We start from the raw sequence: 23,141 nt of genomic DNA, 5'->3' as shown, positions 1-23,141 counted from the left end.
CAGAGTGCTAGCCTTAGGCAAAAAATGTCCAAGGACAGTGCTCAGGCCCTGAGTTCAAGCCCCAGGACTGGCCAAAAAAAAAAAAAGTCTCATGGACTTTTTTGCCTGGGCGGTCTTTAAACAGTGATCCTCAGATCTCAACCTTCTGAGTAGATTAGAGATGTGAGCCACCACTACCCAGCTCGAGTATCTGCCCTCTTAATATATCACATTGTGTGTGTGGGGGGGGTCAGATTCTAATTTAGTAACCCTTGAGGGACACACTTGAACTGTATGCAAACCAGAAACATTACTCGCCTCATGTACAACCATATGACTAGAGTGTCTTTCAGGAGTTGGAGGAAAATGATGAGTGTCCTCTGTATACTTTTGGGAACTACCTGCTGTCTCTGGCTGTCCGAAGGGTCTCTGTGAGTATTACTTGGTTCCTGTACAACTGATAGTATCTTATGTTTTGACCCCTCAAGTCTGATCTTTCACACTATGTACAATCTCCAGATCAGCTCTCTTCTGGCTGGAGTCTCTGACTCAGTGGTTTGCTGAGAAGTGTTTAATGAAAAATGGAAAAATATGACTTGGTTAATAGCTTTTGCCAATTTCCATAGTATAAAGAAAGCTGACTTTAAACTGCCAATATTAAAGCAGTGAACCTAGTTGGGAAGAAAGACTTAGTAGCATATTATATTGTATTTCTATAGTAATGATAGAGTTGTAAGTTAATTCAAGAACAGATAATGTTAATATGTAGAATGATTATTGAGAATAATAAATTTAGAGGATTTACTATTATAAATATGTACTACTATTGTGAACTATTTACTACTATCTCAACCTCAACCTCTACTTGGTGTAACCCCCAGGTCAGAATTTAGTAACTTCTGTCATTCTATATATTCTCCTAATGCCCCAATCTTTCATCTTACAGGTAGACAGGGTTATCCTCTTTGGCCAAATGATGAATGATACAATTATCAATGCAGCCAAACAAATGATTTGGCAGCATGTGAATTCCAAATGTCTCTTTGTCGGTGTCGTCCTAAGGAATGCAGAGTACATGTAAGGATGCTTGAACTCCCTGCCCAGTGTCAGGAGATTGTTACCCCATCTTCCTCCTTGCCTCCTGCCAAAGTTCTCACTTGTCTGGCACCTCCTGTCTATGCCTTCTTACTTGCATTTTAGATTCTAGAGATTTCTCTAAAGTCTGTGTATCTTTTTGTGAAGGATCACCCTAGCATAGTGTGTGTGTGTGTGTGTGTGTGTGTGTGTGTGTGTGTGTGTGTGTGTGTGGTTAATCAGAGATAGGAGTTTCCTGGATTTGTCTGCCAGGGCTGACTTCAAGCCTCTATCTGCAGATCTCAGCCTTCTGAGTAGCTAAGATTATAGTGTAAGCCCCCAGCATCCAGCTGTTTGTTTGTTCTGAAACAAATACTATATGTCTTGGGCAGTCCTGGAACTGCAAGTTCTCCTGCCTCTGCCTCCTAAGTGCTTGGCTGTAGGCATGAGCCAGTATATCTATCTCAGGCGTTGTTTCTAATGCTTAGTGATTGCTTCCTGCTTTGCCAGGTTACCAAGTTTGAATCCCAAAGATGTGACACTCTCAGGCTGTACTGATGGAATACTGAAGTGAGTAGAAAATGGACATGGGCGGGGGGTCTAGTTTTGTTAGAATTTTTAAAGAGATTATTTGTGCCTTCAATTTCATTCAGTTTTTATGTTTTTTTTCTCTCATATGCAGAAGCTAGATCTAAAATTCAACAGTGCATGGTCAATTATCCAGGACTCTAAACATTCACACACACTGACACTGAAGGAGGATACTTTTAGAGGAGGGACACAAAGGCATAACTCCTCTGAATATTTAAAACACTTCTTATCGAAATGAATTTCAGGAAATGGAAACACGAAGCTTTTGGTTGTTGGTTGTGATGGTGTTTTGGCTTTCTTTGTTGTCATTCCCTTTTTTTGTCTTTTGAGAGGGAGCAAATGGGGCAGAAGTAGAGAGAGGAAATGCAGTCATATGTAATAGACACCAGAAAATGAACTATGTGAGTTGTGAGCAGGGACAAGAGGGGAGAATGGGAGAAATGCAAAGGAATGGGTGCCCTTGTCATGAAGAAATGTACTCATCACCTGACTTAGAAAATGGTAACAGCACCTTAGTAAAAACAACAAAAAAGTATTAAATGAAAAAGAAAGGATTAATTATACTGTCATAGGTTTAAAATAGGAAGAAATGGAAAAGAGGGAGAAACATTTCTTGCTCCTTATGCAAGACATGGAAAAAAAAGGACTCACTTTTTGTTGTTTTTTTTGCCAGTCCTGGGGCTTGAACTCAAGGCCTGAGTGCTGTCCTTGGACACTTTTTGCTCAAGGCTAGCACTCTTGCTACTTGAGCCACAGCACCACTTCCGGCTTTTTCTGTGTAGGTGGTTCCTGGGAATCGAATCCAGGGCTTTGTGTATGCTCGGCAAGCAAACTACCATCAGGCCACACTCCTGGCTCCTGAGAGAGAGAGAGAGAGAGAGAGAGATGAAGAGAGAGAGAGAGAGAGAGAGGTAGAGAGAGAGAGAGAGAGAGAGAGAGAGAGAGAGATATGAAGAGAGAGAAAGAGAAAAAACAAGACACTTTATTTCTCTTTCATGGCTCTCCAGACCAGCAGCAGCATAGAGTTTCCGAGACCAAAGCACTTGCTATGTCACCACTCTACCATCCTCAATGGCTTGTGCTTGTTGGGTCAAGGGGCTGCATCAGCTCCAGCCATCTTTGTAGCCAGCCAAATTTGTATTAAATTCACTAAGAAAGAGAGAGGAGAGATTACATTGTTGTTATTATTATTATTGCCAGTTCTGGGCTTGAACTCAGGATCTGAGCACTGTCCTTGGGCTTTCTCAAGGCTAGAGCTCTACCACTTGAGCCACAACCCCACTTCTGGCTTTTTCTATGTATGTTGTACTAAGGATTAGAACCCGGGTCTTTGTGCATGCTAGGTAAGCACTCTACCACTAGGCCAAACTCCCAACCTTGAGATTGCACTGTTTTAAGGAAATTATTCAAAAATTGGTTGTGCTACTGTGCCTTCTCTCCAAATTTTGGTCCAGAGAAAGCCCCATCTGTTTCTCCTAATTACAGAAACCTTTTTATATTATTTCTCTCTCCACCTTAGCCTTTTCACTTATTGCCTTTTTCCCCCTCCATCTTTTCCTTTGGTGGTCACTCATTTCCTTAAATCCTGTTTGGAAGCCTCAAACACACAACCTCTTCTCCAGGGAGCTTCTGTGCTTGGTGTGGAGCTAAGCTTAGCTCAGTTTTCCCTGGGTCAATAGAAATCTTCTGGTGGGGTGGAGGAGGGGCTGGGGCTGGTTTCTTCTCTTTTCATTCACTTTTGCACTTCTGTAGTCTCATTTTCATCTGTCTTTTTCTTTGGTGGGGTGGAGTGGGGATGGTTATAGGGCTTGAACTCAGGGCCTGAGTTCTGTACCTGAGCTTTTGTACCCAAGGCTAGAGCTCTACTACTTTGAGCCACAGCTCCACTTCTGGTTTTCTGATTTGAAGATGAGTTACATGAATTGTCCTGCTTGGGCTGGCTTTGAACCTCAATTCTAAGATCTCAGCCTTCTGAGTAGCTAGGATTATAGGCATGAGCCACCAGCACCAGGCTTTACTTCTTTTAACTTAATCTTTTTTCTTTTTCTTTTTCTTTTTCTTTTGTGGGTCAGGTCATGGGGCTTGAACTCTGGGCCTGGGTGCTGTCTCTGAGCTCTTCAGCTTAAGGCTACTGCCCTAGCCTTGAGCCACAGCCCCACTTCTCATTTTCTAGTGATTAATTGGAGATAAGAGCCTCAGGTCCTTTTGTGCCCGGGCTGGCTTTGAACCACGATCCACAGATCTCAGCCTCTTGAGTAGCTAGGATTACAGGAATGAGCCACCATGCCTGGCTGGCTATCTTTAATTTTTTTCTTGTTATCATAAAGGTGATATATAAAGGAGTTATAGTTATATAAGTCATAAAATGAGTACATTTCTTTTTGACAAATATCATCCCTCCCTCCCTTTCTCCTTTATTTTTATAGTCATCTTTGTAAGGAGGTCTAGTTGACTAATGTTCTCAACTGGCCATATCTCAATTTTTTTTGTTATTGTAAAAATGATATACAAATGGGTTACAGTTACACAAGTGAGGGAGTGAGCACGTTTCTCTCTCTCTCTTTCTTTTTTTTTTTTTGTCAGTTGTTGGGCTTGAACTCTGGGCCTAGGTGCAGTCCTTAAGCTCTTCCCCTCAAGGCTAGCACCCTACCCCTTGAGCCACAGTGCCATTTCCAGTTTTCTAATGGTTAATTGGAGTCTCATGGACTCTAGTTCCCAGACTGGCTTTGAACCCTGATCCTCAGATCTCAGCTTCCAAAGTAGCTAGGATTACAGGCATGAGCCACCACGTCTGGCTTTTTTTTTTTTTTTTTTTTTTTTTGCCAGTCCCTTGGGCTTGAACTCAGGGCCTGGGCGCTGCCCTTGGGCTTTCTCAAGGCTAGAGCTCTACCACTTGAGCCACAGCACCACTTCCGGCTTTTTCTATGTATGTGATAGGAGGAATCGAACCCTGGTTTTTGTGCATGCTAGGCAAGCACTCTACCACTGGGCCACACTCCTGAGCACATTTCTTTTTTGCGCAATGCTCCCCACCCCCACTTCCCTCACTCTCTCCCAGCTTTTCCCTCTGTCTTCACGCACAAGTTGTATAGGTCCTTTTCAACAGAGTCTAATGAGTATCACAACTACATTTGTTTACCTTTTGTCCCTCCATTTCTGTGTCCCCTCCACCATACCATCTCAAACACAGGTAAATGAATAAGACAAAAAGAAAATAAAACAACAAAGAAAAAACCCCTCTTGTTTCCTTTTCCCTGGTCCATTTGAAGAAGTATTATTCTATATGATGGGAGGCACATAGGCATGGAGCCTTTGTGCTCCCTGCAGATGTCCTCCTTTGGTCCTCACCTGTGTGTGAATGCCTAGAGTCCTGTAAATTGATCATGTCCTAAGTATTTTAGATCTCGCTACCACATATGAGAGAACCTGGCCATATCTTGACTCTGTTTTTCTTGTGAGATCTTCCTGAGTCTTTCGAGTTTGTTTCTGTTAGGTTCATTACAGAGCATGGGGCCTCTCATCTTCTGGAACATGTGGATCAAATGGATAGAATATTCAAGATTCCACCACCTCCAGGAAAGACACAGGTCCTGACTCTCCGGCCACTGGAAGAGGATACCCCAAGCCCTATGGCTCCTATTTCCCAGCATAGGTCAGTCCAGTTTTCTGTGCCTTGGTGAATGGGGAGGGCTTCAGTCCTAGTGAAATTGTAGCTAAAGTTATCAAGATGGCAAATTGTTTCCTTCCTAAGGAAAGGCCTCCTCTAATGCCAGGGATTAGCAAATCATGAACCTGCTTCTTACCCTACTAAGAAAAGGAAGGAGGTCGTAGTGCAGGTAGAACTGCAGGTGCCTGGACCATAAAGCTGCTCTGGCTTTTTCATATTGGTTTTGTCAATAGTAGCTCAAACATTAGGCTAGTTAATTTCCTTTCTTTCTCTCTTCTTTCCCTCCCTCTCTCCTTTCCCCCATCCCTTCTTCCCCTCTCTCTCTCTCTTTCTTTCTTTCTTTGGTGTGAGTTTTGAACTAGGGGCCTTTTACTTGCTAAGCATGATCTTGTTTGAGCCATGCCCATAGTCTTATAGTTGCCTAATTTTTGTGTGTGTGCCAATACTAGAGTTGGAACTCAGGGCCATGAGCTCTTAGCTTTTTTTTTTTTTTTTTTTTTTTTTTTGCCAGTCCTGGCTTGAGCTCAGGGCCTGAGCACTGTCCTTGGACTTTCTCAAGGCTAGAACTCTACCACTTGAGCCTCAGCACCACCTCTGGCCTTTTCTAAGTATGTGATACCAAGGAATCGAACCTCGGTCTTCATGCATGCTAGGCAAGCACTCTACCACTAGGCCAAACTCCCGGCCCAAAAATATATTTCTTTTTCTTTTTTTTTTTTGCCAGTCCTGGGCTTGGGCTCAGGGACTGAGCACTGTCCCTGGATTTTCTAAAGGCTAGGGCTCTACCACTTGAGCCACAGCACCACTTCTGGCTTTTTGCTACATATGTGGTACCGAGGAATCGAACCCGGGTCTTCGTGCATGGTAGGTAAGGACTCTACCACTAGGCCAAAATCCTGGCATTTTTGTTGTCGTCAGTTGTGGAGCTTGAACTCTGGACCTGGGCGCTGTCCCTGTCCCTGAGCTGTCCAGCTCAAGGGTAGCAATCTACCACTTTGAACTACAGAACTCACTTCTGGCTTTCTGGTAGTTAATTGGAGATACGAGTCTCATATACTGTTGTGCTGGGGCTGACTTTGGACCACAATCCTCAGATCTCAGCCTCTTGAGTAGCTAGGATTACAGGAATGAATCACTGGCACCCAGCTTACTTAGCTTTTTACTCAAGGTTGGCATTCTTCCAACTGAACCACAACTCCTCTTCTTGCTTACTGGTGCTTAATTGGAGATAACAGTCTTGTAGATTTTCCTGCCCGAGTTAGCTTTGAACTGTGATTCTCAGATCTTATCCTCTTGAGTAGCTGGGATTAATGGTAGGAGCCTGTTTTCTTGTTTTATTTTGTTTAGTCAGTCTAACTTGACAGAGAAAATATCATGTGTTACTTCTCTTGCCTTAAAAAAGTCCTCTTGCATGAGCCAGCGGCTCCTGCCTGTAATCCTAGGATTGCACACCTGTAATCCTGACTTTGAACCTTGATCTTTAAGTCTCAGCCTCTTGAATAGCTAAGATTACAGCTGTGAGCCACTGGAGCCCAGCAAGATGTACTTTCTTGTTGGGTAAAATAAGGGTGATGGTATTTACCTCACAATGTTGTACTGAGTAGGTCGGAAGTCAGAATAATGATTAGCTGATCAACCAGGGGTGCAAAAGAAATGGCTAGCTAGGTGCCTCTAGCTCATGCCTATAATCCTAGCTATTCAAGTGGCCCTGAGATCATGCCAGGCTCCAGTAGCTCATGCCTGTAAATCTAGCAACTCAGGAGGCTGAGATCTGAAGATCAGGAAAATCCATGAAAACCAGAAGTGATGTTGGGAGTTTGGCCTAGTGGTAGAGTGCTTGCCTAGCATGCATAAAGACCAGGTTTGATTCCTCAGTACTACATACATAGAAAAAAGCCAGAAATGGTGCTGTGGTTCAAGTGGTAGAGCTCTAACCTTGAGAAAGGCCAAGGATAGTGCCCAGGCCCTGAGTTCATGGCCCACGACTGGCAAAAAAAACCCCAAACCAAAACAAAACAAAAAAGAAGTGATGTTGGGTCTCAAAGTGGTAGAGCACTGGCCTTAGGCAAAAGAGCTCAGGGATAGTGCGCAAGCCCTAGTTCAAGCCCCACAACTGACCAAAAAAACCCCAAAAAACAAAAAGGAGGCTTAAATCTGCGGATCATGGTTCAACAATAGTGCAGGCAGAAGAATCTGAGAAACTTCTATCTCCAATTAACCAGCAAAAAGGCAAAAATAAGTAAGGGAAGGGGTGACATTTTCCCAAAAGAAAAGTATTATTTACTTGATTTATGTAGCCTTGAATCCTCTGTATATCACATTTATAATAACAATAAAATAATTTTTTAAAAAGAGAAAAAAGCCAGAAGTGGATCTGTGGTTCAAGTGGTGGAATGCTAGCCTTGAATGAAAAAACTTGAGGGACAGTTTCTAGGCCCTGAGTTCAAATCTTAGTATGGTCATAAGAAAACAAATTAAATGGCAAAAGGAGGCTTAAATTGCAGGGTTTGCAGCTGAGATTGTAGTGATTTTCTTAGAGGTCTATAGGGATGCCTTTATTTATTTATTCATTTATTTTGTCTATCCTAAGGCTTGAACTCAGGTCTTGGGTGCTGTCCCTGAGCTTCTTTTGCTCAAGGCTAGCACTCTACTGCTTGAGCCATAGTGCCACTTCTGGGCTTTTTAAATGAGTTGTTTATTGGAGAAAAAGAGTCTCATGGACCTGCCTGGGTTGGCTTCAAAGATCCTCAGATCTTAGCCTCCTGAGTAGCTAGGGTTACAGGTGTTAGCCACCCAAGAGGATGCTGTTCTTATGGTCTGGTTCTGGGGTAGGGCCCCGTGCTGAGAAATGTTCCTTGTAATGGCTGATTGATTTGAGTGGACTGTACTCACATGAATCCCTAGACAGAGTCGAATTTTCTATTTATCCCTAGATGGCACAGCGTCCGGATTTTCATTTCTTCCACTTTCCGGGACATGCATGGAGAGCGGGACCTGCTGCTGAGATCTGTGCTACCAGCCCTTCAGGCCCGAGTAGCCCCGCACCGTATCAGCCTTCATGCCATCGACCTGCGCTGGGGCATCACAGAGGAGGAGACCCGTAGAAACAGGTATGGCCGCTAAGCGGAACAGGGATGGAATGAGGGCCCTCAGTGTAGGAACTGAGGTAGGCTGAGTTGTGCATAAAGATGCCAGCCTGGGCAGAAAAAGTTCAGGAGACTCTTATCTCCAATTAACCAGCAAAAAAAAATATGGAATTAACCAGACGCTGGTGGATCATACTTGTAATCCTAACTACTCAGGAGGCTGAGATCTGAGGACTGCATTTGAAGCTAGCCCAGCAGAAAAGTCCCTGTGAGACTCTTCTTTCCAGTTAACCACTCAAAAACTGGAAGTAGAACTGTGGCAAAAGTGGTAGAGTGCTAGCCTTGAGTACAAAAGAGACTCAGAGACAGGGATCAGGCTCTGAGTTCAAGCTCCACGACCAACCAAAAAAAAACCCAAATGGAATTAGAGCTGTGGCTCAGGAGGTAGAGCACCAGACTTGAACAAAAAAACCTTAGAGACAGTGTGTAGGTCCTGAATTCAAAATATGAAGTCAGCTGGGCATGGTGGTTCTACTCAGGAGGCTGAGATCTGAGGATCACGGTTCAAAGCCAGCCTGGGCACTAAAACCTGTGAGACTCTTATCTCCAGTTAACCACCAGAAAACTGGAATGGCGCTGTGGCGTTGTGGAGCTGAAAAGCTCAGAGGTCAAATCCCACAACTGACAAAAAAATAATTAAAAAAAAAATATATATATTCAAACAAAAGCAGGCTGCCTTCAGTCTGCTTGGTGTGAGTGAGAATTCTTTTTCTCCTGTATCTGTATCCCCTGTACTACCTTATGGTCTCCTCCATGTCTCCCAACTTTGTCTGTAGACAACTGGAAGTGTGCCTTGGGGAGGTGGAGAACTCACAGCTGTTCGTGGGGATTCTGGGCTCCCGCTATGGTTACGTGCCACCTAATTATAACCTTCCTGACCATCCTCACTTCCACTGGGTAAGGCAGAGGGGCTGGGAAGAAAAGGGGCTAGGGGAAAGCCCAGGCAGTCAAACTCAAAGACTATGCACAGGCAGTACCTTGAGACATGATGTAAAACATAGGCAGAACAGGATGTACCTCTGGGCTAGGAGTTTGGCCTAGTGGTAGAGTGTGTGCCTAGCATGTGTGAAAACCCCGGTTTGATTCCTTGGTATCACATACAAAAGTGGTGCTGTAGCTCAAGTGGTAGAGTTCTAGCCTTGAAAAAGCCCAAAAGATAGTGCTCAGGCCCTGAGTTCAAGCCCAGGACTGACAAAAAAAAAAAAAAAAAAAAAAGAAGAAGAAAACCTCTGCCTTTGGCAGAAGGATACAGGTATGAGAACTGCGCCCTTCAGGCTTCACCATTAAACAGATATGGTTTCCAGCTCTCTTTGGGGGCATTTGTGTCTCCTTAGCTTTTTGGAGCTTAATTGCACCTGTTCTCAACTTCCACACATGGAACGGGAGCAACTTTGTCTACATTGCAGGGCTATTATGAATGTTAAAATCTACATAGCTGTTATGGTGGTACACATCAATCCCAGTTTCTCAGAAGGCTGAGACAGGAGAATTGGAAGTTTGAGGCTAGTCTGGGAGACCTTGTTGAGCCCATCTTAAAATAAAAAGGTCTGGGATGTAGGACAGTGGTAGAGTACCTACCTAGCATGGCTGAGGTTCCAGGTTCAATTCCAGTACCACAAAACAAATAGTCAAAAGACAAAACAATATTTTTTGTTGTTTGTCATATATAGATGTATGTGTGTGTGCATACATATATACAGTGAACACATATATAGTTATATAGTTACATAGAGGGAGGTATGTATCATTTCAAGCATTCAATAAATGTTAGCCATCCACTTGTGTCTGGAGGGAGGAATATTACTGAGATGAACTCTGGCGCTTTTGCATGACCTAGGGTGCCTGCCTCTACCCTCTCCCTATAGAGCCAGCAATATCCTCCAGGGCGCTCTGTGACTGAGATGGAGGTAATGCAGTTCCTGAATCGAGACCCGGGTCGGCAGCCATCTGCCCCAGCTCTCATCTACTTTCGGGATCCCAGTTTCCTGAGGTACTTTCTGTTGCCAACAGGGCCAGAAGGCCAAACAGGCTGAATCTTCTCTATCCGTATGCAGAATCTAGGAATGGTTAACCGAAAGAAAGAAAATGCTCATGCCTATAATCCTAGCTACTCAGGAGGTTAAGTCTATAAGACCCTCCAATTAACCAGCAAAAAGCTGGAAGTGGAGGTGTGGCTGAAGTAGTAGAGGGCCAGCTTTGAGAGAAGAATAAAAAAGCCAAAGAGCTAGAGGCCTTGAGTTCAAGCCTCAGTAGCAGTTGCCTTGGAGCTGAAGAGAGGAGAGCCCCCTTGTGGGGCTGCAGGGAATCATAACCACGCCTCACGGGGGTGGTGGAAGACTGGCCTGGTTTGGCTCACTCTTGGCTGTCTTTGGTGGTCAGCTCTGTGCCAGACGACTGGAGATCTGACTTTATTTCTGAGTCTGAAGAGGCTGCACATCGGATCTCGAAACTGAAGAGCTACCTGAGAAGACAAGACGACATTACCTGTCGCAGGTGAGCGAGAGGAAGTAGGGAGTACCTGGGTGGAGCTTTGGGGAGGGGAGACAGGCCTGCTGCCTCTGAGCTCGCTCTGTCCACAGATACTCCTGTGAATGGGGCGGCGTGGCAGCTGGCCGGCCCTATGTTGGGGGACTAGAGGAGTTTGGACAGTTGGTTCTTCATGATGTGTGGAACTTGATCCAGAAGCTCTATGTACAGGTGAGCAGAAACGCTAGTGCCCAGAGGAGCAGGAAGTGGTCAGGAGTCCTGGGTGGAAGTAGAATCAGGGAAGGCTCTGTAAGGAAGGGGCCTTGGGAACCTAGATGCATGGATAATGAGTGTCATGTGTTCTCTCAGCCCAGAACCCAGCTCGAGCAGCAAGCGTCCATCCCAGATGAAGACTCCATCCAGGCCACCTTCCAACAGCTGAAGAACCCACTGAGTCCTGCCCGACCACGCCTTCTTCAGGACACAGTACAACAGCTGTTGCTACCCCACGGGAGGCTGAGCCTGGTGACTGGAAAGGCAGGCCAAGGCAAGACTGCCTTCTTGGTATGTATCTCAGGGGCCTTGGCAGGTGGGGAGGGCTGTCTGAGCTGTGGAGCTGCAACTGGGATCTTGTGCGTGTCATAAATCAGGACGGTGGTTTTGTTCCTATCCCTGCAGGCCTCCCTTGTGTCAGCCCTGCAGGCTGCTCGTCAGGCCAAGGTGGCTCCCTTGGTCTTTTTTCACTTTGCAACAGCTCGACCTGATCAGAGTCTTGCTGTCAGTCTGCTCAGACGCCTCTGTTCCCATCTGCATAGAAAGTTGCAAGAGCCCACTGCCCTTCCCAGCACTTACCGGTGTGTATCTCACAATGAGCCAGACTCGTTGCTCCAGCACCTTCTCCCACTGACCCTGACCTCCCCTCCACACACACAGGGGCTTGCTGTGGGAGCTGCACGAGAGGCTCCTGCCCAACTCTGCTCAGGTCTTACAGCCTGGCCAGTCCCTGGTCCTTCTTATCGATGGGGCAGACAGACTGGTGGATCAGAATGGGCAGCTAATCTCAGACTGGATCCCGAAGTCCCTTCCTCGGGTGAGTGGTTTAGGGAAATGGGGATGGAAGGCAGGTTGGAGAGAAGGAAGGATGCCATAAAGAGGAGAAGAGCTTCTTTAATATTGTTTTCTGTTTTTTTGTTTTTTTCCCCTACCCCTGGCCCTTTGTTCAAATATGGTAGTGGGTACATCTGGTGCTGAGTGTGTCAGCTGACTCAGTCCTAGGAGAGACTCTTGAGCAGAGCCAAGGGGCTCATGTAGTGGCCCTGGGACCGGTGGCTCCATCTGTCCGGGCCCAGCTGGTGAGAGAAGAGCTAGCACTGTATGGGAAGCGGCTGGAGGAGTCACCTTTTAACAACCAGGTTGGACCTTGATGAGCTGGTGGGTTTGTAGATGATGAGCTGGAGGGTCTGTAGGTGATGAGCTGGTGGGTATGTTGGAGTGAATCTTGGAGGGGTGAGGACATAGGTGCTGAGATTGCCAGCCATCCTGTGTGGAAATCTTTATTCTCTCAAGAACCAAGGGTAATCAATCCTAAGCTAGTAATCCTAGCTACTCAGGAGGCTGGAGATCTGAAGCTTGAAGTTCAAAGCCATCTCAGTCAGAAAAGTCTGTGAGACTTCTGTCTCCAGTTAACCAGCAAAAGGCTGGAAGTAGGGGAAGTGCTCAAGGTGGGAGAATGAAAATGTTTAGGGATAGCACCCAGGTCCAGAGTTCGAGCCCCCATTAACTCCTCCACCTTAACAACAAACAACTACAAAAACCAAGGGTATTTGTTAATAACTGTTATTCCTTAGAAAATCATCCAGCTATTTTCCTGTGATAGATGGCCTCTCAGGGCTTGTCAGTGTAAAGGGACCAGGGAAACTGACTGCAGTGGGATAGACTTAATCCTAGAGGTTTCCCTGACAGGAAACTGCATGGGAAATGGGCGTGGTAATTGTATCCGGAGCTGATGCTTGGGCCTGTGTCTGAGATTAGGAGCTGCCTTTAATGAGCTTCGAGCGAGGGGGAGGGGGGGCGGCAGGCCGTGGCAGCCTTCCTGGTTCTACCCTGAATCCTTCCATTCTCATCAGATGCGACTGCTGCTGGTGAAGCAGGGCTCAGCTCTGCCACTCTACCTGCACCTGGTCACCGATCACCTGAGGCTCTTCACCCTCTATGAACAGGTTAGTTAATCCTCATCCTCTCCAGTCCTAACACACTCTGGTTCTCTATCCAGTGTCCTAGAGTTCTTAGCTCACCTCTTCTCTCATTGTTTGCCATCAGTGCTTCCCCTTTCCCCCTCATCCTTACCTCATTACAGCCAGTATATTTTTCCCACCAGTGCCCTCCCTGCTGCCCACCAACTAGTGCTGAGGCAGGCCTAATGCTGTTTTTTTTTTTTTCCATCAAGGATGTGTCCTACCACTTGAGCCATAGCTTCACTTATGATTTTTTTGATGATTAATTGGAGATAAGAGTTTCATGAGCCAGGAGCCAGTGGCTCACTCCTATAATCCTAGCTACTCACGAGGCTGAGATTTTAGGATTGTAATTCAAAGCCATCCTGGGCACAAAAGTCCATAAAACTCTTATCTTCAATAAACTACCAGAAAACCAGAAGTGGCGCTAAGGCTTAAAGTAGTAGAGTGCTAGCCTTGATCTGAAGAGCTCAGGGACAGTGCCCAGGCCCAGAGTTAAGGCCTCATGACTGAAAAAAAAAAGTCTTATGGACTTTTCTACCTTAGCTAGCTTTTGAACCTTGATCTTCAGACTTCTGAGTAGCTAGGATTTTAGGTATGAGCCGCTAGTACCTGGCTCTATCTGTTTTCCTTTACTTTATTCTTTTTTTTTTTTCTGCCAGTCCTGGGGCTTGAACTCAGGGCCTGAGACCTGTCCTTGGGTTTTTCTCAAGGCTAGAACTCTACCACTTGAGCCACAGCACTACTTCCAGCTTTTTCTATGTATGTGGCACCGAGGAATCCAACCTGGGTCTTCGTGCATGCTAGGAAAGCGCTCTACCACTAGGCCAAACTCCCCGCACTTTACTTTATTCTTCTCATTTTTATGTTGCTAGTACTGTGTCTTGAACTCAAGGCCTGGGCTCTGTCCCTGAGCCTCTCTGTGCTCAAGGCTAGCATTCTACCACTTGAGGACAGTGCCACTTCAGCTTTTTCTGCGTATATGGTACTGAGGACTCGAACCCAGGGCTTCATGAATGCTAGGCAAGCACTTACCACTAAGTCATATTTGCAACCCTACTGTTTTTATTATTCATCCTTGTTCTTCCTGCTGCTCATTCTACCTGCTGCTGAAGCCTGGCCTCCTTCTTCCAGGTATCTGAGAGATTGCGGGCCCTGCCAGCCACGGTCCCCCTGCTGCTTCAGTACATCCTGAACACCTTGGAAGAAGAGCATGGTGATAATGTTCTTCCCCAAGCCTTCGCCACCCTGGAGGTCACACGTAGTGGTCAGTGATTGGAAAAGGATGGGTGGCTGAGGGCTCAGGTTGGATGACCTTTGATCAGGTGGAATCTCAGCCCTTCTGAAGGGCAAGGAGGGACCAGGTGGCATGTGGATGGCACTGGGTGGTTTAGTTTGGGCCTCCAAGAACTGGGGTTTTCAGGTGTGACTGTAGACCAGCTGCACGCAGTGCTGAGTGCATGGAAGATTCTACCTAAGGGGACTAAGAACTGGGAAGAGGCAGTGACTGCTGGTAACAATGCGGATCCTTATCCCATGGCTCCTTTCACCTACCTCATCCAGAGTCTGCGCAGGTACAGCAGCTTCAGAACCCCATGTGGTGCTTTTTCTAGCTCTTCTTTTGTCTAGCCCCACCATCTGTCTCCCATCACTTGACTGGATTGCTTGCTGAGTTACTGCCATGTGAATGCCAGCATGCCACTGACAGACTCTGGTCTTCTTCCCACCCCCCTCGCCCTCTCCCTCTTACCCTCTCCCCCACCCCTTCCCCGTTCTTTTCCTCCTCTCTCTTGAGGACAGTTTGCTAGGGGAAGGCCCTCTGGAGCGTCCTGGTGCCCGCCTCTGCCTCCCAGATGGTCCCCTGAAGACAGCAGTTAAGCGTCGCTATGGGAAGAGACCAGGTCTGGAGAGCACAGCACACATCCTCATTGCAGGTGATTGCAGCCCAGGTCAGCCTGGACTGGAGGCCTGAACCATCCACACTTACTCCCCCTCTGCTGTTCACCTCACCTACGATGCCGGTGGGTAGATAACAGCTGTGATCTGGGCTGCTGCAGGGATGACCCTTTCTTAATGTCTGCTTGTAGCTCAGCTCTGGAAGATGTGTGATCCTGATGCTTCAGGCACTTTCCAAAGTTGCCCTCCTGAGGCTCTGGCAGACCTGCCTTACCACCTGGTCAGTCTCTAGATCCCATAGACCTTCCTTCCCCTCTCTCTGCTCCCTCTTTTTTTTTTTTTTTTAACCGATCCTGGAACTTGAACTCAGGGCTTTACAACTTGAGTCATACCTGTACTTCTGGATTTTTGCTATTTGACTGTAGATAAGAGTCTCACAGACTTTACTTCCCTGGCTGGCTTCAGACTGCAATCCTCAGATCTCAGCCTTCTGAGTAATTAGGATTATAGGTGTGAACTACCAGCACCTTTTCCCAAACAACTTCTCTGGTGATTCTTAGGCCTTCTTTCTCCTTTACCAGTACCATTACCTTCCTCACCAACTCCCCCTACCATTTTCCTTTCAGTTTCTCTGATTTCCTTTTTAAGGCTCTTTTTGCCCCACCTCCAGGGCCTAGGTACTAGCCATATAGGACTTGAAAGAAGGCAGGTCAGTCCCTTCCATTCCTTAATGAGTCTAGAGACTTCCCCCTCCCTCCCACTCCGAGGTACTGGGGATGAAACCCAGGCCCTTGTGCAAGCACTCTGTCCCCGGGCTATAGCCCCATCACCTAATGACTGTACTCTGACCTTTCCAGCTCTGGAGTGGGAGCCATGACCTTCTGGCAAAGTTCCTTACCAGTATCCATGTCATGGCTGCACATCTGGAATTGGGTTTTGTCTCTCAACTCTTGGAGGCCCACGCACTTTATGGTGAGATGAGTCATCAGCCTTCTTCTCTAAGATGTGGAACTCTTGAGGATCCTACTCAGGGCAACAGTGATGGAAAAGCATGTGAATTTCACTTCAGGTGGAAAATGACATTAGATACTGATGGCTCACACCTTAAATCCTAGCTCCTCTGGAGACAGAGACCCAAGGGTTACAGTGCAAAGCCAACCCTAGTGGGAAATCCATGAGTCTCTTATCTAAAATAAACCACACACACACACACACACACACACACACACACACACACACACACACACACACACGCACGCACACACACAGAAAGATTTTTTCTTGCTTGATCAGGCTTTAAATCATGAACCTCAAATCTCAGCCTCTTGAATAGCTAGGATTATAAGGTGTGAGCCAGTAACTTTGACGACACTGACTGTTTAGACACACTGTATTATTTTATTTGGTACTAGGGTTAGTGGGTTCCAGATGGGTACCCTAGTAACACTTACTGCCTCTCCTTGCTTCAGCTTCTTCAGTTCCTGAAGAGGACCAAAGTCTCGCTGATGTTGCTGTGTTCCGCACCTTCCTGAGGCAACAGGCTCCAATTCTCAGCCAGTATCCCCTGCTTCTGCGCCAGCAGGCAGCCAACCAGCCTGAGGAGTCACCTCTTTGCGTCCAGGCTTCCCAGCTATCTCAGCGGTGGCCTTGCCAGTGCACACTCCAGTGGCTTAATAAGCCCCAAACCATGGGGGATCCGCAAAGGTAAGATTCATCACCACAGGCCCAAGAAAGCCTGCCAGAGAATTCACACTGTCCTTTCTGAAGCTAGGAAAGATGGCAGACCAGAGTCCTCATGGAGAAAGGGTTTCAATGACTGCTGGAGATTCCTGTTGCTTTCTTCTCATGTGCTAGATTTGTCTTTTATTTTGACCTTTTCTTTAGCTCTAGAATGACACTGGCAATTTCTTCATCCCCTACTGCTGTGGCCTTCTCTCCCAATGGACAAAGAGCAGCTGTGGGCACTGCCAATGGGACAGTTTACTTGTTGGACTTGAGAACCTGGCAGGTATGGTACTGGAGGCTGAAGGCAGGAGACCATAAACCCTGAGTAGGCAAGCCAAACATAAGAACTTAACCCCTCCCCCACATCAGATCAAAAAGCTTTGTCAAAAAAAATCAAATATTTACTATGCAGTTTCTACAGTAAGCATTCTATAGTTACTTCTACAGTAAGCATTGTAAGGAAGAGGCCTGAGCACGTTGTCAGGAGCTGAATGGCTCACACTTGTAATCCTAGCTATTCAAAGGCTGAGATCTAAGGATCAATGTTAGCCTGCCCTGGCAGACAAATCTAAGATACATTTAGCTCCAATTAGCTAGCAAAAAACTGGAAGTGGAGCTGTGTCTCAAGTTGTGGAGTGCCAGCCTTGAGCAAGAAAGTCAAGGAAGAATGTGAGGTCTTAAGTTCAAGCCCCAGTACCAGAAAACAGCAACAGCAAAAACCCACCTGTGTGAGTTGTATTGCTAACCTAGGATGAACACAAGCCTTCCAGGTTAAGTATGAAGCCTCAGTAAAAAAGATAAGAAGATGGGCCAGGGGTTTGGCCTAGTGGTAGAGTGCCTGCCAAGCATGCACGGAGACCTGGGTTCGATGCTTTGGTATCACGTACATAGAAAAAGCCAGAAGTGGTGCTTTGGCTCAAGTGGTAGAGCTCTAGCCTTGAGCATGAAGAGGCTCAGGGACAGTGCCTAGCTGAGTTCAATCCCTAGGACTAGCAAAAAAAGAAAAAAAAAAAGAGAGGGGGCCCTGTTTGGATCATGAATCTTCATTCATGAAGTGCTGGACCCTTTTGGGTCAGAAATGTAGGGCTCTTCCTTACCATAATCTCGTGTATGGTTGGACCTAAGGGTAGAGAGGGTGTCTGAGCTACACTTCCCATTGGCTTCACAGGAGGAGAAGTCTGTGGTGACTGGCTGTGATGGAATCTCCTCTTGTACATTCCTTTCGGACAATGCCCTTTTCCTAACTGCCTTTGATGGGCTCCTGGAGCTCTGGGACCTGCAGCATGGCTGTCGGTAAGGATCCTGAGTGAAAGCCTTTCCCTAAACAACAAAACTCCTAGGAAAAGGAGTGAGGAGGGAGCTGTGGAAAGGTAGTCCTGGGGCTTTGACTTTGTCTTTCTGGGTTAGGGTGTTGCAGACCAAGGCCCATCAGTATCAGATCACTGGCTGTTGCCTGAGCCCAGATAGACGACTGCTGGCTACTGTGTGCCTGGAAGGCTGTGTAAAGGTAATGACCAAGTGCCCCAAAGATGTGAGTCTGCCTGGTGTGGCAGATTGCAGACTGCCACACCAGAGCTGCAGAGCTGCTGACTGCCTGGATTGGGGAAAGCTTACCTGATGAAGCAGATATGATAGTTAATCTTGAGCATCAACTTGCTGGAAGTGGGACACACTTACGAGATTAGTACAGGACATCTCTACGTGTATCCATGTGTCTGTGTCTGTTTGAGAGGTTCTTTCTTTTTTTTTTTTTATAAAATTCCATTTTTATTAAGGATATCTTGTAATCCTTTGATGAGGAACTTCCAGCCAAGCAGGAAGATTTTTTATTAAATAATTTATTAACATTGATTTTTACATCGTATTTCAAATGATGTAATTAACAAACAAGTATTTAAGAAGGGAATCTCTGTATACAGTCACTGGCACTTAGATTTTTAGAACATAATTAAAATTAGGCTGAGGGTTTGTATGTCATAGATACATATTTTTCTATGTAATAAAACATGTCTGTAGAGTCATAGATTTTTATGTCTATGTAGTTGTGTTTATATTTCCAATACCATGTCCATAGTATTGGGTACGTAAATATTTAGTCCTCGCTCTTGTACTGTTTGGATCTAATAGCCGCATACCATGTGCCTTTTGTTCCTTTGGTCTTGACTTGTCTCACTCAACATGATTCGCTCTAGATTAATCCACTTCCCTGAAAATGCCATTATTTTATCTTGTCTTTTGGCTATGTAGAATTCCATTGTGTATATATACCACATTTTCTGTATCCATTCATCTGCAGTAGGGCATCCGGATTGTTTCTATCTCCTGGCTATTATGAATAGTGCAGAGATGAACATTGCTGAGCAGGTGTCCTTATCATATCTTGGGTTATGATGTTCAGGATAGATGCCCAGAAGTGGTAAGGTGGGATCGTACGGAAGGTCTATTTTCAATTCTTTAAGAAACCTCCACACTGCTTTCCAGAGTGGCTGAACTTACAATCCCACCAGCAGTGCAGTAGGGTTCCTTTTTCTTCACAACCCTGCTAGATTCTGTCATTGTCTGAGTTCAAAATCTTGGCCATTCTTATTGGGGTAAGGTGGTATCTTAGGGTTGTTTTTATTTGCATTTCCTTTATGACCATGGATGATGAGCATTTTCTCATATGCTTTTCTACTATTTTAACTTCTTGAGAGGTTATTTCTTGAGATTACCAGATACAGTGGTTTCTGACCTAAGGAGTTGTTTAATCCTTTAGTGGATTCCTAACATTATGAAATTGTTAGCAGGAGGCAGGGCCTAGCTAGATGAAATAGGTCCTTGGGTCATAGCCTTGCGGACTGTGTCTTGCCCCAGCCCCTTCTGGCTCTGCTCTGCTTCCTGGCTATCATGATGTGAGCTGCTCTGCTCTGCCATATCCTTCTAGCTATGGTAGACTGGAACTTGTGAAACTGTGAACTAAAATGAGGACTTCCTCCCCTTCCCCCTCGCTTTTTTGGGGGAGAGGGAGGGAGGTGGTCCTGGGATTTTAACTCAGCTTTTAACTTAGCTTCTTTTATGCTCTATGCCATCTGAGCCACAGCTCTACTCTGGCTTTTTGGAAGTAGTTTATTGGAGATAAGAATCTCCTGGACTTTCCTGCCTGAGTTGGCTATTGAACTGCAATCCTCCTCTTCTCGGTAGCTAGGATTACAGGCCTGAATCACTTGTCCTGGGCTCCCATTAAGTTGTTTATGTTAGATAGTTGATCACGGGTAATGATCAAAGTAACTGCTCTGTGATGGTGACCCACACACCTGTAATCCTAGCTACTCAAGAGGCTAAGATCTCTGGGGTCACAGTTGGAAGCCAGCCTGGGCATGAAAGTTTGTGACTCTTATGTCTAACTAGTCAACAAAAAGCCAGAAGTGGAGCTGTGATTAAAGGGGTAGACTTCGTTCAAAAAGCTAAAGATCAAAGCCCAGACCCTGAGTTCAAGCCCTAGTATTGGCACACGCATGTGGGAGCACACACACACACACACACACACACACACTCGAGTAACTAGCAACGTGACCCTGAATCTGTCTCAGATACTTTGGAATCTGTGTTAAGGGCCTTGATCTCTCTCTTCCAGCTGTGGGACACAATCCGTGGGCAGTTGGCATTCCAGCACACATGTCCCAAATCCCTGAACTGTATTGCTTTTCACCCAGAGGGACAGCTCATAGCCACAGGTAGCTGGGCTGGCAGCATCAGCTTCTTCCGAGTGGATGGACTTGAAGTCATCAAGGTAAGGAGATCCTGTATAGCTTTTGGAGAGGATGGGGTAGATGCTGAAGAATAACAGATATCTACATTCTATGATGTCATTCCATTTCTCTTTCCCGGCATAGGAACTGGGGGCCCCAGGAGCCTCTGTCCGTACTTTAGTCTTCAATGCTTCTGGGCAGGTTGTGGTTATAGGCCGGCTGGATGGGACAGTAGAGCTGTGGGCTTGGCAAGAGGGGGCGAAACTGGCCACCATCCCTGCCCACTGTGGCTTTGTTGCTGCTTCTCTTTTCCTAAATACTCGATGCCAGTTGCTGACGGCAGGAGAAGATGGAAAGGTAAGGTTTCAGAGTGTGGTGCCGTGTGTGTGTGTATATATATATGGGATTGGACTCATGGCTGGGCACTATCCCTTAGGGTTGTTTGTTTATTTGTTTGTGGGTCATGGGGCTTGAACCCTGGGCCTGGGTGCTGACCCTGAGCTCTTCAGCTCAAGGCTACCACCCTACCCCTTGAGCCACAGCTCCACTTCCGGTTTTCTGGTGGTTAACTAGAGATTAAGAGTTTCACGGACTTTGTGTTTGGGCTGGCTTTGAACTAAGGTCCTCAGATCTCAGCCTCCTAAGTAGATAGGATTACAGGCGTGAGCCACCTTGCCCAGCTTCTGTTTTGTTTTGTGGTACTCTGCCACGTGAGCAACATCTCTTCTGGCTTTTTTTTTTCTTTTACTTTCTTGCCAGTCCTGGGGCATGAACTCAGGGACTGGGCACTGTCCTTGGACACTCTTTGCTCAAAGCTATAGCACTTTACCAATTGAGCCACAGTGCCATCTCCAGCTTTTTCTGTGTTTGTGGTACTGAGGAATCAAACCCAGGGCTTCATGCATGCTAGACAAGCACTCTACCACTAGGCCACATTTCAGGCCCTACTTCTGGCTTTTTACTGATTCAATGGAGATAAGAATCTCACAGACTTTCTTGTCAGGCTGTCTTCAAACTGCAGTCCTCAGATCTCAGCCTCCTGAGCAGCTAGGATTGCAGGCATGAGGTTCAGGCAACTGTATTTTTTGAGGAGGGAATAGAACACCTGAGAATATTTGAGGTGGAGTGAAAGCCTTTGTTGAAAAGACTGGAGGAGCTTAGATGCAAGATCTCTGAGGAGAGATATAGGCATCTGCATCTGCGGCTTTCACGGAGAGTCTTTGGAAGGAGACTTTAGTTGGGTGATGGTAGCTTGGAGTGAGGTAGGAGAGAGGATCAAGTGTGGGGGATAGGCTTTCTTTAAACCCTTTCCTTGGCCCCAGGTTCAGGTGTGGTCAGGATCTCTGGGTCAGCGCCGAGGGCATCTGGGCTCTCTTCCTCTTTCTCCTGCCCTCTCTGTGGCTCTCAGCCCAGCTGGTAATCAAGTGGCTGTTGGATACCGAGCAGATGGCATTAAGATCTTCAGAATCTCTTCAGGTACCAAAGCAGGAGTGGATAGATTTTTGCACCTTTGGAAAGAGGGAACCTTTAGCCTACCTCGCTTACAAATATCTTATTGTGTTCCTCTCTACTTTCCAGGTTCTCAGGTTCGGTGTCAAGCACTTGAGGTGGCAGTGAGTGCACTGGCCTGGCTCAGCCCCCAGGTGTTGGTGAGTGGTGCAGAAGATGGGTCCTTACAGGGCTGGGTGCTCAAGGACAGCTCACTGCAGTCCCTTTGGCTCCTGTCCACACACCAGAAACCGGTGCTGGCCCTGGCCACCTCCCAGGAGCTTTTGGCTTCAGCCTCAGGTACTTCTAAGCACTGGGCGGGGTTACTTACTCATTCCTTTTTACTATGCTAATATACCTCCTTGTAGTCTATATACAATATATGTGTGCAAATACGTACAGAGGTGTAAGAAAATATACACACATGCAAGGTTTTTTTTTAATGCTTTTGAATATATCCTGTAATTATTCTTGTTCCTTAGCTCTCATTCTGGGACCTCTAAAGTCCCATTAATCCTATGAGTTTTTGGCTAGTAGCAGACTTTGCTGGGTAATTAGGTTTCCTTTTCTTTCTTCTTTTCCTTTCTTTTTTTGTTAGTGCCAGTACTGGGGCTTGAACTCAGGGCCAGGACATTGTCCCTGTGCCTCCTTGTGCTCAAGGCTGGCCCTCTACCACTTGAGCCACAATATCACTTCCAGCTTTTTGAATAGTTTATTGGAGATTAGAGTCTCATGGGGACTTTTCTGCCCAGACTGGCTTTGAACTGTGATCTTCAGATCTCAGCCTCCTGAGTAGCTGGGATTACAGATGTGAGCCACCAGCGCCCAGCCACCTTCTTCTATTTCCAATTCAGAGGATTTTGCTGTGCGGCTGTGGCCAAGTCAGTTGTTGACACAGCCACACAAGGCAGATGACTTTCCCGGTGGCACTGAGCTCTGGGGGCACACGGGTCCTGTGAACTGCTGTAGCTTCAGTCCGGATGGAGCCAGACTGGTTACTGGGGGCAGAGATCAGGTGAGCTGTGGGAGGATCCTACCCAGAGCCCCTTGCTTCCTAGATTCTTTTAATGGCCCATTCTTTTATCATTTCTCTGCCAACTCTCCTGCAGATCTGTCCACCTGCCTTTCCTGTGCTCCCTCTATTATG

The 23,141-nt window shown here is 46.3% G+C and overlaps 1 protein-coding gene across 1 annotated transcript in view; it reads left to right on the top strand.

Annotated features, from left to right (window-relative positions):
• The window catches only part of Tep1 (telomerase associated protein 1), a 54,388-nt gene that overhangs the window by 19,666 nt on the left and 11,581 nt on the right, over positions 1 to 23,141 (top strand). Inside the window, exons 15-42 of the mRNA XM_090320193.1 lie at positions 333 to 410; positions 926 to 1,056; positions 1,564 to 1,623; positions 5,138 to 5,296; positions 8,245 to 8,421; positions 9,234 to 9,354; positions 10,323 to 10,447; positions 10,837 to 10,950; positions 11,037 to 11,154; positions 11,293 to 11,487; positions 11,602 to 11,777; positions 11,857 to 12,013; positions 12,156 to 12,335; positions 13,050 to 13,142; positions 14,292 to 14,424; positions 14,581 to 14,731; positions 14,958 to 15,091; positions 15,245 to 15,333; positions 15,911 to 16,025; positions 16,523 to 16,757; positions 16,938 to 17,061; positions 17,947 to 18,071; positions 18,186 to 18,285; positions 20,392 to 20,547; positions 20,651 to 20,863; positions 21,829 to 21,982; positions 22,085 to 22,294; positions 22,849 to 23,009. Coding sequence (XP_090176319.1) covers positions 333 to 410; positions 926 to 1,056; positions 1,564 to 1,623; positions 5,138 to 5,296; positions 8,245 to 8,421; positions 9,234 to 9,354; positions 10,323 to 10,447; positions 10,837 to 10,950; positions 11,037 to 11,154; positions 11,293 to 11,487; positions 11,602 to 11,777; positions 11,857 to 12,013; positions 12,156 to 12,335; positions 13,050 to 13,142; positions 14,292 to 14,424; positions 14,581 to 14,731; positions 14,958 to 15,091; positions 15,245 to 15,333; positions 15,911 to 16,025; positions 16,523 to 16,757; positions 16,938 to 17,061; positions 17,947 to 18,071; positions 18,186 to 18,285; positions 20,392 to 20,547; positions 20,651 to 20,863; positions 21,829 to 21,982; positions 22,085 to 22,294; positions 22,849 to 23,009 — 3,984 coding nt within the window. The remainder of the gene's footprint in view (positions 1 to 332; positions 411 to 925; positions 1,057 to 1,563; positions 1,624 to 5,137; positions 5,297 to 8,244; positions 8,422 to 9,233; positions 9,355 to 10,322; positions 10,448 to 10,836; positions 10,951 to 11,036; positions 11,155 to 11,292; positions 11,488 to 11,601; positions 11,778 to 11,856; positions 12,014 to 12,155; positions 12,336 to 13,049; positions 13,143 to 14,291; positions 14,425 to 14,580; positions 14,732 to 14,957; positions 15,092 to 15,244; positions 15,334 to 15,910; positions 16,026 to 16,522; positions 16,758 to 16,937; positions 17,062 to 17,946; positions 18,072 to 18,185; positions 18,286 to 20,391; positions 20,548 to 20,650; positions 20,864 to 21,828; positions 21,983 to 22,084; positions 22,295 to 22,848; positions 23,010 to 23,141) is intronic.

Source organism: Megascapheus bottae, chromosome 2 (genome assembly GCF_031878675.1).
Source record: "Megascapheus bottae isolate mThoBot1 chromosome 2, mThoBot2.hap1, whole genome shotgun sequence".
NCBI lineage: Eukaryota > Metazoa > Chordata > Mammalia > Rodentia > Geomyidae > Megascapheus > Megascapheus bottae.
The sequence above is the reverse complement of the archived record's forward strand: the minus strand, read 5'-3'. Positions and strand labels throughout refer to the sequence as shown.